The 17,244-nt window shown below is 42.0% G+C and overlaps 1 protein-coding gene across 1 annotated transcript in view; it reads left to right on the top strand.

Annotated features, from left to right (window-relative positions):
* The window catches only part of ACVR2B (activin A receptor type 2B), a 129,586-nt gene that overhangs the window by 100,580 nt on the left and 11,762 nt on the right, over positions 1 to 17,244 (top strand). The window contains exons 5-7 of the mRNA XM_069960486.1: positions 639 to 782; positions 8,488 to 8,631; positions 9,627 to 9,775. Coding sequence (XP_069816587.1) covers positions 639 to 782; positions 8,488 to 8,631; positions 9,627 to 9,775 — 437 coding nt within the window. The remainder of the gene's footprint in view (positions 1 to 638; positions 783 to 8,487; positions 8,632 to 9,626; positions 9,776 to 17,244) is intronic.

Genomic DNA, 17,244 nt, shown 5'->3' with positions numbered 1-17,244 from the left:
GTCTGGATCAATACGAGATTTTTATTTTCTTGTACATTTGCCATCTACCGACATTAAACGTAATTTAAGAGAGCATTTTCTGAAAGTGCTACATGACTGTTTTTGAGTAAATGGATCACAATTACTATGCCTTTAATTCCAAAGTGCTAATTGACTAAAATGTTACATGGTTTATATCGGGAGCTTTATAGCCTTGCTGAGGCAGAAGACTATGCAGAGAAGTACTTCATCAAGCCGGCACCACCATAGCTGACATGAGTTGCTGCTTTGTAAGCCTGCCAAAATAATGAAGCATGCGTGCGTGGTCTTACCGTACGTGCACCGCTCCATTCTGTTTATTAGTTTCCATGGTAACACGGCTGAAAAATATTTCATTCAAAAGGCTCTCGTCCTAATCAGTCACATTCCCAAGCGGAATTCAGTCTTGGAAATATACACAAAAAAATGGTTTCGCACACACGTGGCCTAATAAAAATTTTGTGGTTTTGTAGACGATCACCGAGATGGGCATAAAGATTATTGCAGCCCATTTATGTACCAAGAACTAATTTGTCATTTGCTCTATTCCAAGAAGCTATGGTATTTGGAACTGTATGAGGCTCGTAAAAAATCAATCATGTGTTTATCTACCTACCTAGGATCCAGGCCCACCTCCACCATCTCCATTAGTTGGACTGAAGCCCCTGCAGCTACTGGAAATCAAGGCGCGGGGCCGGTTTGGCTGTGTTTGGAAGGCACGACTGATGAATGAATATGTAGCAGTGAAAATCTTTCCTATTCAGGTAAGTTGAGGGTTGGCTAAAATCTGTAAGGATTTGTATTTTATGGAGTTTATTTGTTTCTACATGTAAATACCAATGAATATTATGTACAAACATTGAAAATTAAACATTTGAAACTTTGCTGCCCTTCCATTCAACATAATAAAAACATGCCATTCTTACCTCACCACCCTCTCCTGGAGTCATCCTAGGGTGTCTCCGGTGTTACACTTCCACCGCCACATCCAAAATTGACTCGTCTTGGAAGTGACAGCCTGCTCAGCCAATCGCTGGCTGCAGCATTGTCTTGTTTCAGTCATTGGCTGTCCTACATAATGCTCTAATTTTTCCTGTAAGGCTATAAAACTGTTACAAGTATATGTCATGAGCATTTCACTATGAATATGGTGAACATATGTTAAAAACATGTTGTGAGCATAGTCTTATTAGGTCAATTAAAGGGGTTATACAGGATTTCAAAAACATTGCTGCTTTCTTCCAGCAACAGCGCAAATCTCATCCTCCGCTTGTGTCTGGTATTGCAGTTCAGCTCTATTGAGTTATAATAAAACACATAAGCAGAAGACAGGTGTGGCACTGTTTTGGGAAGAAAGCAGCTATGCTTGTCTAGTACCAGATAACCCCTTTAAGTGGGGGTTCAGAATTAGAAAAATATGACTGATTTCTACCAGGAACTGCAAAGTTTGTGTGAGACATTGCAGGCCAGTTTCATTGACATGAATGGGGTGGGGCTGCAATACCCTACACAACCTGAGGACAAGTGAGGTGCTGTTTTTGGATGAAAATAGTGTAGTAGATTGTTTATGGTTAAAGAGTGGTTAACGAAGATGGGGGACGGAGAACAGGACAGACAGCGTGACTGGATGGATATGAAGGGTCTTAAGTACTGAGCGATCTTAGACGCAGGTCATGTAGCACAGAGGTCTATTAGCCCCTTCCCCCTTAGTTTAAGTAGCTTGCACTATAAACATGCAATGATTTATTACAGATCCTAAATGATACATAAACAATATAAATTACAAAATGTCTTCACATACTAAGAAGGGTCTTGTTTTGGTGTGGAATTTTCCTTTAAGGGAACACATGTACTGCAAGTCTTTAGTGTTGGAGAGTGGGGTCGTTCTTCATGGTAATAATATGTTCAGTGATTTACAGTTCCTGCCAGCTGTTTATAGAGGTAAATTGCACATACGTTTCTTCTCAGTCACACCAGGGAGAGACGGGAGAGCTGCTTTATGTCAGGTCTGACACAGTTCAGGACTCTTTGCCTGATTTGTTTTCATCAGACTCCTGGTCCCAGTTCTCTCCTGTTTCTTTTGTTTCTCTTTTAGACAAATATACAGGACTGCAGTTAACCAGAAACCTTGGCTCTGATCATGCCATGCGGTATAGTTAGTAGCCCGAGTCTTGAACAATGGACCACTCTCATAGAATAGCATCACTTTCTTAATTATACTATATCGATGTGTTTAATGACCCTATGTGTAAGTGTTCCCGACACACCTTGCAGTCATTAGGGAGGTAAAGGGCCATCATTTGTTATAAAAGTATTGGTATTATGGTCTAGACAACTCATTTTTATATACACTACTAGGGAAATCTGAATTAAGGGGCCACTTAAACGTCTGAAATGTACGATCCATGGACAGACTGTATACTGCAAACCGGACCTCGGAACACACTGTGTCAGTACAGTAGCACAAATATTTAAACCGTTTCGGAGTTCCTGGCCGGCACCATAATAAATGATAATCCCAGGATTTCCAAGGTCCGGTCCGTTGTTTATCGTCTTTGCATGGACTGTATATTGCAGACGTGTAAATGGTTCTAACAGTGGGGTGTTTCAGTCAAAGCCCACATCTATTGTCCAAACAGTAAAACTGTACAAAGAGCATCTCAAGGCTCTCTAACACAGAGAGATTATCTGCCAAATCAGGCATGTATCTCTCAGTGTAATAGAGCCAGCGATCAGCTGGCAGTTACTGACTTTAAACATGTGAGAAGATAATCCGCCATTCGTCGCACATCTTTGTGTAATAAGAAATGTACAGCCGACAGATGATTAGTAGTGCTAGTAGTGTTGAGTAGACTTGCAAAATTGTTTGGTTTGGCAACGTTCTCCAAACACAAGAAGTTGGATGGTACCCTAGGGCTGCCAGGATCACATGGATTCAGCCTATTGTTGTATCCATGTTTTGTAAGACTCTTTATGGCGGCATCCAACTTTTCCAAATGCCAGGAGTCAAGTGCCTAGTGTTCGGGTTTGGAGAACGTTGCTGGACCTGAAGAAAGTCCGCTCCACTTCGCTCTAGCTGCTAGTGATGTTCATGCACCCCTGCCGCACGAATATCGAATTGTGTAATAGACTCTGTGATCTCCCAACTAGCAGAGTGGCGCTTGCTTACGCTGCAGACAGGCACAGCATCTGGCACGTCCATGTGTTACAAAATGGCCCATTGATTTTTAACTAAACTGATTTTTAAAGGAAAAGCAAAAGTCCAGTCCAGTCTCCCTTATGATCTGGAAGTGGGCAGATTGGTTTATGACTTATAGGTTCTTTCTAACAATATGTAGAAAGTTTTTAGAATTACCCCTACCCCTCATCTTCAGGATCCACATCATCTTCCCTTTTTTTGTTGAATTGGACTTAATACTTTTGTAATACCTTTGTGATACCTACGTAATCCTATTTTTTCCTATGGTGGAGCTACAGGAGAATTTAACACTTCTAGATTCCCCATGAGTCAGTCGTTGTTAGTCCCAGAAATGGGAACACCCTTTGCTCACTTTGACATCAAGAGAAGTCCATGGTGGACAACTCTGTTAATGTTTTGGTTTCAATGACTTGTAGTACCGAAATCACCCTCTTATTTCTGTATCTTCTTGCTGAATGGGACAGACTCTCATCCTCAACTTTGTATTGTAGGTATCTAGTCAACCATAGCATGCATGTAGATTATTCTGAGCTCCAGCGAGTTGTGACCTTTGTAGAGCGCTGCAAGATACATATGTTCAGTCTATTTTCATACTGCAGTGCCGTTTACCTATGTGTCCTGGGAAACCCTCCAAAACGTATAATAAACAAATCTGTAGACGCCCATTACTTGATGGTAGGATACGTTGGGTATGATGTATGGAGTAGAACAGACAACTGCACTATTCCTGTAACCGTATACAGTAAAAGTTTTCCTTACCAATGTATATCATGGGTGGAGTGTGTACATACTGTGTAAAAATAATAAAGTATGGTGATCTTTCCGCCGATCCATAGGAATGAATAGAGTCGTGGGTCAATTGCCGACCCGGGGCCCTATCCATAACAAGGCCGGCAGGGTCTGATACAGAAATCACTGGGGGGGTCAGGGGTCATACCCCCTGCAATCTCCTTCTTTTCCCCTATCCTGTGGATAAGGAAAAAGTAAATTTTTCCCGGAATATCCCTTTAAGTGAAACAATTACCCATTTTGACCATAACCGATGTATATGTCCACTGGCTATATCATAAAAAAGGAGTCAGTCAGCAGACTTCATACTGTAAGATTTTCTATTTGGTACATATCAGATATTGTTCAGTGTTTGTCTTTTTGTGTAGCAGACGGATGATCCTAGTATTGATTGTCAGCAATCTATTTTCTGAGGAACACAGTCGGTGGACAATTGCAGGAAGGAGTGTGCTGTGTTCTCTAGGAAAGTAGCTTGGTAACTTCACAGCGAGAAGTCTGCTTTTCCTAATTGCTAGACGCTTACATTCTGTACTCCTGGTGATCAGAACATTAATCTGCGTGGCATTGCAATCCCCAGGCCTTCCTTAATTTTATTTTCATTACCAAGCCACTGTACTTTACGCTCCAGAGACTCTCTTTTCAACTATTGTGTGGAGAAGGCAAAAAAAAAAATGTAGACCCCATGGATGAAACTTACTCTCGAGGGTCAGCCTCACATAAAAATCCACAGCCTATTTCCATCGAATTCAGGATGTGAAAGCTGCTTAGTGCTATGGAGCAAGTATGTGACCCGTGTTTTCTTGGGGTACTTTCATGCCTAAAGAGTTTGAAGGAATAGAGACCTGGGAATTAGAGTGCATTTGGAATTTTTTTTAATTTATTCTCCAGAGCCTTTTTTTCTTTTTCTTTTTTTTAACTTCTATTTTCTTCTATCACGGACAAACAAATATAAAAATCCTTGTTAAAAACACTCCTACAAAAATAAGTCAGACTTCCCTATCATTGTACTGCTCTAATATCAGATCACTGCCGCTCATACAGGAGCATGTCAACACCCAACTGATACGGTTTGCCGGAGAAGTAGCAGAAAAACAGATTACTTCTTTCTTTGTGTAGTGGCCATACTGTTTCACTTCAATGAGAGCTGAGCTGCAGTAACCTAGTGCCACCACTATACTATGTACAGCGCTGTCTGTTTCCAGCACTGTTTATTTTGAGTGGGGAACAATAGGACTTTGGCAGACAACTGATTAGCAGAAGCTCCGAATGTCGACCCTCCATCAATTTGATATTGATGGCCTATCCTGAAGACAGGTGGTCATTAAGATTTGACTGGAAAGCCCCCTTAAATTCAAATTTGGAAAACAAAAATAAGAAAATTGTATCAATGCAACTTTATCATTGCACATATCGGTAAAGTACGGTAGGTTATTTGTGACTCGCACAGTTAGAACTAGGCCTTACCTATAAGCATTTAGCTTACGTCGCACCTATGGGGCCCATTATTTGAAAGATCCTATACCCACTGAAGGATTACTGGCGCTCAGGTGGGCCGTTCTTACAGTGCTGTTCTCTATCACTAAAGCTGTCTTGGTGGAGGAGGGTGAAATGTGAAATTAGGGATGAGTACTCTCCAATAGTGTTTAACGGATATGTCATAATGTTTGGGTTTGGCAACGTTATCTAAACCCAAACACTCAGCATTTGATTCCCCCCAGGTGCAGAAATTGAATTCTACCCTATGGCTGCCAGGACTCCTTAGGCGGTATCCAACTTCTGCAACTGCAGGTTGTCAAATGGCGTGAGTGTTCAGGTTCAGATATTGGTGCCGAACCCAAACATTTTGACACATCCACTCAAACTACACACCAGCATTACGCGCCTTTCTGTTCTGAGAGCTTGTGTTGTGTTTGTTTCGTCTCTAAACAATGGATTTATTCACTTTTTCTCCTTTTTAAAAATATATCTCAAAAGCAGCAGTTAAAATAAATCTGCCAACTGCAAATGCACGATAATGACCGTAATATTTTTCGAAAATTGCTCCTATAAATATTGCTATGGTAGATTACTGTCAGTACGATGATTGTTGGGTCCTAAATAGAATATAATTTGGCTCAGAAATGGGGCAGTGCTAGGGAACATTGTCAGTTATTTCCGTGCCACTGTCCCTTTAATGCAAATTCACCGCATTAATGTGTCATGGCATAGCTAAGTAAATGGTCATTTACATGTACAGAGTCTTTTTGTATAAATGACATTATTACCCAAGAATTTGAAAGGCATACGGGATACGCTAATTTGAAGAAAAATCGCTTGGTTTTACAGCGTTCATTACCATTAAAATCTCAGCTGAGAGTCTCCTGTTCATGGCATTGTGTGCGCTAAACACTGTACAGACTAAACCCTGGCCCGCTCTTGGCTTCTCACCAGAAGAAACACAGGAGGTGAAAGCTGGCAGTGCCCTGTAAATCAGCAATCGAAGCTCTCATTGTACGGCGGTCTGTGCTGAGGGCTCATTCACATTCCAAACATGGAAATTCACCGTTGATTCCCTTTGTAAAGTTCTCCAGTTCGACGTTAAATAAAATAACAGCAATGGAAATTTGGGTAGGAATCTAATTTTCTCCACTCACTTAAAGGCTCCTCTCTGTTTCCTCGAAGAAGAAGAGGAAAAAAAAGCAGACACAAGAACAATTATGGAAAAGTGTACAAACCCTATTTTGGTGGCGGGACAAAGGCTTGATTGGGTTTATGCTCATTAAGTCAAGATTGTGTTCTAATGCTGAAAATATTTTGAAAGGTCTGGATATAAGGAGTTCTGTGTGAACTAGTCAGTCACTGGAGAAAGCTTGCGCTCCGGGGAGTTTTCACGTTTTTTTTATTTATTTTATTTTTTTTTCGTTTTTTTTTACATTGTGTCTTATAAAATTTTTATTCTATAAAATGGTAAGGAGTCTTGGAAAATGTCATGCCCTGTTTAGGACCCTTATTTTTCGACCAGAATAGAGAGATGATGCTTTGGAGGACATGCCCTGCCCTAGGTGAAATAGAAAGTTTGTTGATTTGAATGGACACAGTAATGTAAAAGTTATGTTCCCCTGTGAATGGGCTGAATTCTTTTTCCACTAATTACAGTTGAGGGTCCGAGCAGGGGGAAACTTTGATCAGCTTATCGTCAGTGGACTCTTTGAAGAAGTAGGCCTAGTGCAAAGCAGAGAATTCCTTTAAAGGGAACCAATCACGAAAAAAACCGTCCATAAAGCTAAGGAAACGTGCTGGTACATCAGCCAGCACGCTTCCTAAACATCCCCCTGTACCCCCCGTGATCCCCTCTATTAGTCAGTATTCGTACTTTGATTAAGTCCCGCGCTGTCCCACGTTTCCTTCGCTTTATGGACGTTTTTTTCGTGATTGGTTCCCTTTAAGATGTGGCAATGATAGCACATCACTTATTTCATCATTGTGTGATTAGCAGGGTCTGAGCGCCAAACCTCCCTGGGGTTTCATGGATCCTTTGTGTTTTATCAGACTAAACCCTGCTGTCGTTCATGGGGTGTATCTATTAGTGCAACTTCCATTCTAAGTCCCATCCTAGGAGAAGGCCAGGAGATGCAAGTGAGGAGGTTTTTTTCCTTCCCTTTAAAGAGAATCCCCTGTGTCATGCTGCCTGAACCACGTACAGCATGAAACGGGCACAAGCAGCCTCCCAATGCGCTATAACTTCATATCTCTGACATGCCGCTGCATTTCAAAGTAATGTTTAAAGATGAGAACTTGGTGTGAATCTCTGTATCTCTGCTTCCACCCCATCTTGCTGGACTTGATATACAGGTTTCTCCCTACAATCACATAGGGAAGGACTTGTTGTTTAAAGCAGGCAAGATGGAGTACCACCTTTGAAGGCTCATCGTTGAAACACTATGGCGGTTCTGAGAAGTCAGATTTAAAGAGGTTGTCTTATGGAGCCGCCGGAAAAAGCAGAATACAGCACTCTCCTCTTTCTGGCCGCTCCTTAGGAACGAATAGAGCCATGGGTCACGTGCCGTGCCCGCGGCTGTATTCATAACAAAGGAGCCGAGGGCCAACATGTAGATTGGCGGGGACAGAGGTAAGACCCCCTGTGATCTCTTACTTGTCCCCCCTACACCTCTCCACGCCCTCTCCCCCCAGACTCGTCTGCTCGCTGCTGCCACGTGGAATATCGGCGGAAGCGAGCGGGGAACAAGGAGCAAACGGAGCACTTGTTTGCTCCTCTCCATCAGCCCGTGGAAGAGGGCCTTTAGTACTGATGGTTTTAGTCTTTCACATGTTGGATGGTTAATAATGTTTTCTTCCTTCACAATGACTATTATTGCATTGCTTTGTTTTTCCTTTTTGTGCTGTTTGTGCTTTCCTTGCAACGTATAGATAAACTATAGTTCCGCAGATGTTTTGTTTCTTATAAGTCATATACTAAATTGTGATATTGTGTGTTTACCCAGGACAAGCAGTCTTGGCAAAGCGAACGAGACATTTTCAACACCCCTGGAATGAAACACGAAAACCTCCTGCACTTCATTGCGGCTGAGAAAAGAGGAACAAACCTGGAAATGGAGCTATGGCTGATCACGGCTTTCCATGAGAAGGTAGGCTTGAATTTAGAGAATTGCTTATAGAAGCCCTTTGCCATTAGTAGTCTCCTATTACCAATGTATTTACTTTGACTTCCTCCACGATGTTGAATTAGCCGTCCAGCACTCAATTCATATGTTCGTAGTTTTGGTTGATTGCTGGTAGCAGAGACGTATTAAATGGTTATTCATGGTCGAGAACCATATTTCTTTGCTGGGGTGACCTCTGTAGCTGATCTGTCATGGCTTGTATAATTATACAGACCTGCTCTCAATTACATTTTGGCGGGTTCTTTTGTATAACGTCTTATAAATGAGCCTGATGCCGACATTGAGGTCGACCTTGAGACAACCTTGATGAAGAAAAGTGAACCTTATATTATTGCTGCTTTATTGTTTGCAGATTTTTATGAAAATCTGCTAAATTAATAACAAGAAAATAATTCTGGGGTTAAATTGTAAGAAAGCAGTGGAAAGTCAAAAACATCAGTGTGCCAAGCTAAAGTGTGCACGTTGGTCTTATGCATATAGCGAGGAATTAAAGAGGTTTACTGACCAAAACCAACTTGTATAGTATCCATAGGGGGGGTTGGGAAGACGATATGGAGAGCAGCGGAGGGGGTTCATTCATATATGAGATATTTGGGGAAACAAATTGTTGCAAGTTCTATCGTAATGTTGGCTGTGTGTATGGCTAAGATGACACTATGGCTTTGGCCATGGCACAAGTTGTACAGCCAAAGATCAACCTGTCACATTGCAACAGATGTAAGTGAATGGGGACATGTTACAACCTCCCAAGTGTCTGCAACGCGACAGTCACAAGCAATTGATAGGGGATGGATATATTATGACTGGGTCGCATCATGGCCTCATATACTTAGATTAGCTGCGATGCAACACAGTCCCTTTATTGTAATTTTAGGCCGTGCAACCCATGTCCTAGCTAAAGCGGCATAGCCTATATGTAATACTTTCTAGTGTATATATGCTATTTGTTTATTTTTTAGGGTTCCCTGACAGACTATCTAAAAGGAAACGTCCTAAGCTGGAATGAGCTGTGCCACATAGCTGAGACTATGTCTCGAGGCTTGGCGTATTTACATGAAGATATCCCCCGTTGTAAAGGCGAAGGCCACAAGCCTGCAATAGCCCACAGGTACGATCTCCACTGAGCCCTCGTATACTAACCACATAGTCAATGATCATTTGGATAAGGATGCAGCACTATGTTCCTTACTTAGCCCAAGCCTTTTTACCGACTTTATAGCTCATAACATAAAATGAATATTTTACGTACTTGCATGAGCTTTAGGTGTACTTTACAGTCAACACTGCTGATTACTGTTAGATTTGCCAGCTGCTCTAATAGTCCACAAGGGCAGTGCCTATGGCAGTGTCTCATTTAAGAATGAACATAGCAGCAAAACCCCCCTACTGAGTGCACAGGTGTTTGCAATCAGCTCGGGACCGGTGCCAAAAACCGGCTCGGAATGGATGTGCCTGGCTGCTGCCGCTCACATTCAGGACCTAATGTCTAGTTTTATGCCACTGGAAAAAGTTTTTCCACATAATGCAGAATAACATAGGATTTTGCCTGGCAGAGGTAAGGGCTCTATTGGGGAATATTGCCCCTCCAATAAATTTCAATCACTACATATGTTTATTATTCAAAACGGCAATCCTGATCTTTTAATTACAAGTTCTCCGGCGAGAGGCAGTCACATTACTGGTATGTTTGTGAACCTACGGATTGCAGCGGCAATGTTAATAAAGGTGGGAAAACAACATGTCGATATAGTGTTTCTAGAAAATAAGAGTCTTGTTAAGGTAATTTCACACTGCGTATTAAGAAAAATATACATTGTGCAGACACTGCAATATCGCATTTTTTTATTTTTTTTGCTGTGTATGTCACTCTCTCTACTGCCGTAGGTTTTTTGCATTATTGAATGTAGTTTAAATATATTTAATGCGACAAGTCTACATCTGAACATCCTGGCAACCTGAAGTGGTTGGTATAAGTCCCATTGTGGTTTTCGCATAAAGAAAGGGCATAGTCAGAGTGGAGAAATGAATGGCTGGCCCTGCTGGTTCAGGACGGATGTGTGGTTGCCTGTGTCAGCACAAGGGGTGTCTGAGTTCCGACAGCATCCAGTAGGTGAAAATAACGGCAAGGCTTTATTGCATATCCGAGTATAGCGGGTCTTTAGTATGCAGGGGTTGAAATGTTGCACTGATTAGCGCTCCGTGTAGTTAAGACAACAATCAGACGATGACAACGATCACCGGCTGATCATGTATTTTGGTCCTCACCTAAATTGCCAGTGACCGCTCATCACTACGTGTAATAGCAATGTGCGGCTGACAACTGATGATTGTGTAAAAAAAAAAAAACAACCTGTATATATTGCTGTACCTCTCCACAACCCCTGTTGCCCTTCTGCCCTCTACTCGCTTCCCAGAGCCGCCGCTGTAGCTTCAGAGCGGGTCTCTGAACTGACAGGCCTCTCAGCCAATCACTGGCAGTTGTGGACAGTGATTGGCTTAGTGGTCTGTCAGTTGAGAAACCAACTCTGCTGCTACAGGGACGGCTCCGGGAAGCGAGCAGAGGGCAGGGCGGAAGAACAGAGGGCCGTGAAGAGGTCATGTATGCCAGTTAGGGCAAAGGCTGCACGGACATTACTAAATATGTCCATGCAGCCCTAGCTAATAAGCCCTTGCTTATTATCAAGCCTAGCAAATCAAGCACGGACCTAGCAAATCGGCACTCGTTTACATTATTGATGGGCCTGTCTAATAGTACCCTAAGCTTACTGGACATCATATTCTGGTGCTTTTAAAAACATCCTTTTTGGTATGTCACAGGGATATGGCAAAGGTTTTGATCAGTGGGAGTCTCACTGATGAGATTCCCATTGATCAGGAGAATAAGTGGGGAGCATCACACTTCCTGGTCCTTTTTTTTTTTTTTTTCCTCAAATCTTTTTTTTTTTAAATAGATACATACGGTACAGCTTACTTTTACCTATGAGGTAATGCAAAACTATAAATTCTATCATACACTGATAGCCAATTGCCAGAGAACCCCAAGTTGGGGAGCACTGATCTCACTGATCAGTAAATAGCCTCCAATCAACTTAAATTTTAACTTTATGGAGAACTGAACAATATAGCACATAAACTAAGGATATACTATGTCAATTTATCTAAAAGTTTAAAATCAAGAATTCCTTTGGATAGCGAACCTATTCATGATTCAAGTAAATTCATGGTGGTGGTGTGTTCCTTTTTTTTTTTTCTTTTTAAATACAAATCAAATATTTGTTATAGTGTCTACTTTGGGAATGTTAGGCTTATTAGTGGCCATAAATTCCAGATTCTTGAACCAGTCTCCTGGTTACCAGCTTGAATTTAATGTCACTTTTTCTTTTTATTTCAAAGTCCTAACATTAATTTCCTGAGCTTTATGTTGTCCCCTGCTAATGACCAAATACTCTAAACCATTAGCCTGTTACCCTTTACAACAGACCTGAGACATTAATCTTTTTAACTTTTTTTTCCCCCTCCCCCCTTCGAAATACATTCTTCCACCATGTTAGTGAAAAAATGTGTTTCTCATTTACACATGCCATCTGTCAGGAGTTCTTTAAAGAGACAGCTTGGACAACTCACAGCAGGGAGAGTTGCCGGTTCACACCGCTGCCTACCCATTATCCAAAATATAAATGTACTGACGGCTCCTCTGTAATGGCTTTACCAGTGCAGATGGAGTCAGTCTCAAGCTGGGTGAAACTGATTTGCTCTGACTAATGTGTTCTCTGCCAAAGAGTTATGTGACAAATTAGACACTGCATCCATTCCTTGGCTTTTTGTGGGATCATTAGGATCACCTGAGCTACCTGCTTTGTCTTACCCCAAAGAGGAACATCCAAGTGTAGCTTTATATCTCCGTCTGGCACAATTTGTTTCTCTGTCTTTTTCCTGTGTGGTATCTATTATTTGGATAGTAAGGAAGTAAAATTAAAAATAATACATATCCTTCTGCATAAACCTGATTCTTTTTCTTTCTATGTAATTGACTCTACATCGCATGGTTTATAGTTAAGTTACATATTAAAGGATTGGGCTGCTGTATTACTCTTTATCCACAACTTGGTGTTAAGTGAATTTGGTAACACAGAATATTGCTGATTGGTAGGGGTCCACCTTCCAGGACCCCAGTAAATGTCATAGAGAAGGAGCCACTGTTCAGGTTTAAAGGGGCACTCCAGTGAAAATTGATATTTAATTATTGTATTCACCTTCAAAAGTTATATGACCTCTGAATATACAGTCTCTATCACTTTCGGCTTCATATCTGCATGTACCGCAACTGGAAGTCTCCTACTATATAGGAAAAGGTTTCCATCACGTCTCGGCTTGGATCGGGAGCCATCTTTGGTCAGTGACATATCTAGCATGGCCAAAAATCACTGCCGAAATAGATACTAATCTCTCCCCGACTAAATAACTACCAAATGAAAGGGAATTCTAAAATATACCTTTTATTAAATATCCGCTAAAAAATTACATACATAAACTACTAACAATACAATAACAACAAAACTGCTCCGCAATGGTAGCAGTAGACACATGTATGCCAAGCAATGGTTGGTACGCTAGGGCATTTCCCTATGAAGTACAGGACTTCCCGCCATGGTAAGTGCAGATAATTTAGTATTATGGGGCTGAAAGCGGTAGAGACAGTATATTTAGATGTTTAGATGTTTTATAACCTTTGTGGGATAAATAGTAAGTATCAATTATGGCCGGGATACCTCTTAAAGGGGTTATCTAGGCTTTTAAATATGGCCGTTTTCTTTCAAAAATAGCACCTATCCTGTCCTCAGTAAAGGTGCAGTTTTGCAGCTCAGTTGCATTTAGATGAATTGTAATACCACACACAACCTGAGGACAGGGGTGGTGCTGTTTTTACCAGAAATCTTTGCTTGTTAGAATGGCAGAAACTGTGTCGCCTCTCATGTAAACAGACACATGACAGCTTATCCTGAAAAGTTATCTAAGCTGGGCTTATTTTAGCCTCTGTAGAACTTCAGTTTTTCTGCACATTTAGCTCTTGGCCATCTGCTCTGCAAGGACCAATATTGAGCCAATCACACGGTGCTGCATATTACTGTTCTATGTCCAGCTGTGCCACTGTGCCGAAGTTGGGCTCTGCATGGGCGGGGTTCCCAGAGTTTGGACCTTCTACAATTATAGTAACTTTTGGTAATTATAGCCCATATATTACACCCTCTTCCCCAGTGCTTTATCTGGTCTTTCTGCTAAATGCCTACGACAGTTTTTTCCATTTATTAGTGGATGGGCTTTTTTTTTTGGACGTCATAAGTTTGCTTGTTTTGGTCTGGGTGCTGAGACCCCCCTGCCTTTTGCTAACATAAAGGGCCAAAGCATACAGCTGAGTGGTCTGCTCCTTAGTTTCTGATGGACTCTCATTGGCTTTTCTGAGAGCTGAGCTAACAGTTTATAGATTAATACAAAGTCTGAGAGTTTCTAGAAATCTGTACACTAAGCGCTTAGGTCTCCAAAGAAAGCTAAGCAGAAATGAAGAGCACAGCACTCAGCTTGTCTTCAGTGATAAGTGGGGGTCTTAGCACTTATCAGAACTTATGACTTGTCACTATGAACATGATGGATATCCTTTATTGATGGCCAGCAACCAAAATGAATGTGACCAGAAGCTGGATATATAAACCACAGCAATCATTGTTCACACATGTAGATTGAATGTGCAGTAGGACAAGCTTGAGGACCTGTTACAATTCCGTAAATGATTTCGATGACCCTGAGCATACCGTCGTATACCTGTGAGGGTTGAAATGTTTAAGTTTTAATAGCAGAATAAACTTTTTTCAATTTCATAAGAAGCTTCTATGGATGCTATTACTTTCTAGTCGATGGGCATATAGTTAGTCAGAATCCATATTTCCATTCTCCAGGTCGATTGTTCATTCTAGGGCCTTCCTGGAAGCGTAAAAGCCCAGTCCTGAAGTCATGCTTCTCCTTGGAGCCGTTTTACTTGTAGCACATTGCATAATGAGTGAATTCGAAGTATAATGTGAGCTAATGGAGCATTCTGATGATAATAATAATCTAAATGAAATTTCAAGTTCACTGTTGCCTTGAAGACGCCATAGCAGAATGGCGCATACATTAGCCTGTTATCCCTCAATGGACTTGCCGATTCCAGTTGTCTGTGGAGGCTGTGTGGGATAATATAGTGAGGAACTGATAATAAATGTAGATACATTATCAAGTGTGCAACCAGAAAAAGAGTTCAGTTGTCCACTGCTCTTATAAAATTCCAAAATTTTATTGGTCTTCTTAAAACATAATCACAATATAAAAGCACTCAAATGCGTTTTGTGACGCAGTCCTTTAATCCGCCATGATTAAGGGACTGCTTCCCGAAACGCGTCGGAGTGCTTTTATATTGTGATTATGTTTTAAGAAAACTTCAATAAACTTTTGAAATTTTATAAGGGCGGTGGACAACTGAACTCTTTTTCTGGTTGCATCCTTCACCTTAGGGCTCCAGGTGCATCGTCCTATTCGCTCTACTCCTGGGATCCAGCACAATCACACTTAAAGGGGTTATCCGGCGCAACAAAAACATGGCCACTTTTCCCCCTCTCTTGTCTCCAGATTGGGTGGGGTTTGAAACTCAGTTCCATTGAAGTAAATGGAGCTTAATTGCAAACCACACCTGACCTGGAGACAACAGTAGGGGGAAAAGTGGCCATGTTTTTGTAGCGCTGATTAACCCCTTTAAGGCTGTATGGTGAGCTGACACAAATTTTTCTTCTCTGTGATATTATCAAGTGTACCATCCCACTGTAGCTGCTTTATAATATACTGTAGGTTTGGGCTCTCTATTAAACTGTGAATAACCTTGACCTTGATAAGGGCCAGAGATATATAGATAGATATCTCTATAATAAAAATTATGTCCGCCTGTCCTCTATGGACTTTTGAACAACAAACCGTTCGACCCCAAGAGATACATTTGGTGCCTGGGAAGGTTACAGTGAAGGTCTCGTCCTTGCCAGATGTACAGGAAAAGAGGGGGATGTGGAAGAGCGCCCCATAGAAATAAATGGGAGAATCTTTTGGACCCAGGGCCGATTCAAGGGTTTCTGCCGCCTGAGGCAAACCTCAGGCGGCCGCCCCGAGTGATAGCCGGCATCACCACCTCCCCCCCCCCCCCCCCCCCGCCGCCGCCGCGGCCATCTACTCACCTGTCCCACACCGCAGCCGGCCCGCGATCTCTGCTGTCTCCACATCCCGTCAGGTCCCGCGATGTCACCCTGCAGCTGTCACGGACCACCAGGCTGTGGTGAGTGAGTGGGGTGATCCCGCGCGTCCCGATCACCCCAGCGTGTCCCCCACCGACCCCGGGCACTCACCACAGCCTGGAGGTCCGTGACAGCTGCAGGGTGACATCGCGGGACCTGACGGGATGTGGAGAGCGCGGGCGACGGGACAGGTGAGCGGCCGCTGTCATTTTTGTTAAGTGATACTTAACAAAAATGACAGCAGGGGGGACATAATGCCGCCCCCTGCCGGACCGTAAATTCTGCCGCCTGAGGCGGAAGGCTCATTCCGCCTCATGGCAGAAGCGGGCCTGTTTGGACCCACTAAGTTAAACCAAGATCGTTACTGACTTAAAGCCACTCTGTGAGATTTTGATTAAACATTTGGAAAGTGTATTAAATGAGGGCATAGATTAGCCTCCTAGGCACCCTTGAAACAAATCTAATGAACACAGCCACTTTATACCTGGGCAGTGCCCGGTATATATTCTAATATTTCTTAAATATTGGAGCAGCCATATTGCCTGGACTGTTCTGCTCTATTAAGAGCATGTATAGATAAACTTTACATCAGCTTCATAAATATAGGAAATAATAGACTGGCGGGGACTCGTTAACTTTTATGGGAGAGTTCTCTAGGCATGCTCTGTGACCTGTGCAGATATCATTGAACAGTGGAGAAGGGAGACTGAGGTCTTAACAATCACCATTTGTGAATGACCTTACCCCTTTTTAACTATCTACTGTTGTTACTTTACTCTTGTCTGTGGTGATAAGGAAATTGCTGAAAGGAGTTCTTTACAGCATTTCCTATTGGGTGTCATGGACTAAATGGAAACGTTAAGGTTTCAGTGTTTTAAAATATTGATAGTAAAAATATAAATTTAGAAAAAATACTCACAAAAAAATCTTAAAAATCATTAAAACCTGATTTTAGACAAGTCATTTTCCAGTGACACCTTTTCTTTAAGGGTGCGTTCACACGTACAGGATCTGCAGCAGATTTAATGGCGCAGATTTGAAGCTGCAGATTCAAAACAAATCAATTCTGGGCCATCAAATCTGCTGCAGATCTGCTGCAGATCCTGTATGTGTGAACGCACCCTAAAGGTACGTTCACACGTACAGGATCTGCAGCAGATTTGATGGCGCAGATTTGAATCTGCAGCAGATCCGCAGCAGATTTGATGGTCCAGAATTGATTTACTTTGAATCTGCAGCTTAAAATCTGCACCATCAAATCTGCTGCAGA

This window comes from Dendropsophus ebraccatus, chromosome 2 (genome assembly GCF_027789765.1).
Source record: "Dendropsophus ebraccatus isolate aDenEbr1 chromosome 2, aDenEbr1.pat, whole genome shotgun sequence".
In the NCBI taxonomy this organism is placed as follows: Eukaryota; Metazoa; Chordata; class Amphibia; order Anura; family Hylidae; genus Dendropsophus; species Dendropsophus ebraccatus.
The sequence above is the reverse complement of the archived record's forward strand: the minus strand, read 5'-3'. Positions and strand labels throughout refer to the sequence as shown.